The sequence below is a fragment of the Bos mutus genome, chromosome 7 (assembly GCF_027580195.1).
Source record: "Bos mutus isolate GX-2022 chromosome 7, NWIPB_WYAK_1.1, whole genome shotgun sequence".
In the NCBI taxonomy this organism is placed as follows: domain Eukaryota; kingdom Metazoa; phylum Chordata; class Mammalia; order Artiodactyla; family Bovidae; genus Bos; species Bos mutus.
In genome coordinates, this window is record NC_091623.1 from 81,800,201 (window position 1) to 81,803,667 (window position 3,467).

The 3,467-nt window shown below is 38.9% G+C and overlaps 1 protein-coding gene across 1 annotated transcript; it reads left to right on the plus strand.

Moving 5' to 3' along the window:
- The first annotated feature begins 1,543 nt into the window (after positions 1-1,543).
- On the plus strand, positions 1,544-2,506 carry LOC102275805 (olfactory receptor 2T29). The gene has a single exon (XM_005896330.2). The coding sequence runs from the start codon at positions 1,544-1,546 to the stop codon at positions 2,504-2,506; it is 963 nt and encodes a 320-aa protein (XP_005896392.2).
- Positions 2,507-3,467: the final 961 nt, after the last annotated feature.

A 3,467-nucleotide genomic window follows, 5' to 3' on the forward strand; every position in this document is an offset into this window, starting at 1 on the left:
CCATATTTATTTATATTTATATAGAATTATCACACACCACATAGATATATTTGCTTAAAATTTAAATATATACATAATTATATGTATATGTACACTCCACATAACCACAGTGTCTCACAGTATCACCCAGTCCTGTAGACAAAAGAGATTCAAATGTTTTGTATCGATTTTCCTTAAATTATATTTCAGTAACTTTTTTTTAACTTTACAGTATTGTATTGGTTTTGCCATATATCAACATGAATCCGCCACAGGTATACACGTGTTCCCCATCCTGAACCCTCCTCCCTCCTTCCTCCCCCCGTACCATCCCTCTGGGTCGTCCCAGTGCACCAGCCCCAAGCAACCAGTATCGTGCATCAAACCTGGACTGGCGACTCGTTTCATAATGATATTATACATGTTTTAATGCCATTCTCCCAAATCATCCCACCCTCTCCCTCTCCGGAGGAATCCAAAAGACTGTTCTATACATCAGTGTCTCTCTTGCTGTCTCATATACAGGGTTATTGTTACCATCTTTCTAAATTCCATATATATGCGTTAGTATACTGTATTGGTGTTTTTCTTTCTGGCTTACTTCACTCTGTATAATAGGCTCCAGTTTCATCCACCTCATTAGAACTGGGAGAAGGCAATGGCACCCTACTCCAGTACTCTTGCCTAGAAAATCCCATGGGTTGAAGAGCCTGGTGGGCTGCAATCTGTGGGGTTGCAAAGAGTCAGACACGACTGAGTGACTTCACTTTAACTTTTCACTTTCATGAATGGAGAAGAACTGGGAGAAGGCAATGGCAACCCACTCCAGTGTTCTTGCCTGGAGAATCCCAGGGACAGGGGAGCCTGGTGGGCTGCCGTCTATGGGGTCGCACAGAGTCGGACACAACTGAAGTGACGCAGCAGCATTAGAACTGATTCAAATGTATTCTTTTTAATGGCTGAGTAATACTCCATTGTGTATATGTACCACAGCTTTCTTATCCATTCATCTGCTGATGGACATCTAGGTTGCTTCCATGTCCTGGCTATTATAAACCTTTCTTACATGTAATACACCTCCAAGAGTTTTAAAACTCCCAGTTGGATCCTTAAACTGGGGATAGTAAAATTCCAAGTTCTATAAAAAGCATTTTAGAAGAGTGTGATATCTTTTTTTAAAAAAGTAATTTACTTTTTGTGTTTGCATAGGCCAGACACTGCATAAATTTCTATTCTTGTCCATGAAGGACATTACATCATCAGATGTCATAAACTTCAACTGCAGCAACATAGCTGTAAGTTAGCAATTTTTTAGACCCACAGTTGTGAAATACTAGTTTTCTAGTAATCTGTAAAATTATAGATACTTTTAAAACTCCATATCTACAGAGTCATAGAATTTCCTCTTGTTAGCACAACTGAGTGGTTCACACATACACATACACACTCACATACATACATACACATATGTGCACACTCTCCGTAAACACTCCTTTCAGTTGGTAGATTCCTATAAGTAATTCATTAACTTCAAAGTTCTCCTTGGTGGTCTAGGTGAAACCTCATGGACAATAACACCTGGATGACCAGCTACACTGAAAGATTAGATTTCACCCTGGTGGGAATCTTCAGTCAATCACAACACCCTGCTCTCCTTTGTTTGGTCATTTCTGTGGTTTTCCTGATGGCCTTGTCTGGAAATATCATTCTGATGTTTTTGATATATTCTGATGCTCACCTCCACACCCCCATGTACTTTTTCATCAGTCAGCTGTCTTTCATGGACATGATGTACATTTCTGTTACTGTACCCAAGATGCTCATGGACCAGATCACAGGTGTAAATAAGATCTCAGTTCCTGAATGTGGGATTCAGATGTTCCTCTATGTGACACTAGCAGGTTCAGAATTTTTCCTTCTAGCCTCCATGGCCTATGATCGCCACATGGCCATTTGCCATCCTCTCCATTACCCTGTCCTCATGAACCACAGGGTGTGTCTCTTCCTGGTATCTGGCTGCTGGTTTCTGGGCTCAGTGGATAGCTTCTTGTTTACTCCCATCACCATGACCTTCCCCTTTTGCAGATCCCGGGAGATCCATCATTTCTTCTGTGAAGTTCCTGCTGTATTAAAGCTTTCCTGCTCAGACACCTCCCTCTATGAGATTTTCATGTACCTGTGTTGTGTCCTCATGCTCCTCATTCCTGTGACAATCATTTCAGGCTTTTATTACTTTATCCTCCTCACCATTCACAGGATGAACTCAGCAGAGGGTCGGAAGAAGGCATTTGCAACTTGTTCCTCCCACATGACTGTGGTCATCCTCTTTTATGGGGCTGCCATATACACATATATGCTTCCCAGCTCCTACCACACACCTGAGAAGGACATGATGGTATCTGTCTTTTACACCATACTCACTCCTGTACTAAACCCTTTAATCTATAGTCTAAGGAATAAGGATGTTACGGGGGCTCTGAAGAAAATGTTAAACATGGGAACTGTTTTTCAAGAAACTATAAAGTAAGAAACTTTGTATTAATTTGTTTTGCCTTCTCTTTACATTTCATAAGTTTAGATTCTTATGCCAACAGCACCGCTTAGAATTTTATACTATGATATCTCATTTTCACACCTTTTTAGAGAAGTCCTTCCTTGAATGAGAAAACTCTCAAATTCTCCAATCCTTCTCCACTCAAAATGCATTATACAATTATACTGTATTGATGTTATTTACTGAAGCTGATAACTGCACTATGACTTTGTAGATGAATATATATATTCTTTGGAAACCCATAATAACAATGTTTAAAGGAAAAAAGTTACAAGATGCTATGAAATTGATTAAATGGGGGATAATGAAGCAAAACCTATAGAATATTAACAACTGGGGATTCTGAGGAAAGGGTATGTGGTTTGTACTATTCTTATTCGTGCTACTTTTCTATAAATAAACACTTACTCAACATAAACAGCTAAAGTATCAATCCTCACTCCTTTATTGAATTTGTCTTCTGCTTTGTGGCAATGTAAATGGCATAATACCTAAGAAAACATGCTCATTTTAATGTGGTTAATTATTACTGAGATAATCCTATCTCTGCCCAACTTTATATGGCCTTCTTTGTTCCACGTGGGTGAATTCTGAAGGCATTTAGTGGAGGTTAATTGTTCTCTGCAAGTAGTAGGTTTAGAATGCAGAACTGCACAAAGGACAGAGGGAAATATATAAATTCAAAGTGGCAGAAAGATTTAGAGAAGACTCCTCCATGGGGTGGCATCTGAACCAAGTTTTGAAGTATGTAATTTATTACACAAAAAGAGGCAGGACATCAAATTTCAAACTCATTTATTTATTCAATTATTCAATTAATATTTCCTATACTATACCATAATCCAAAATAAAAGCTAAATGAGAGTAAAATCTGACTACTACATGGCTGCTGTTCCCAAGGGATCTGGATCTGTAGCTGTAGTTTCACACACAA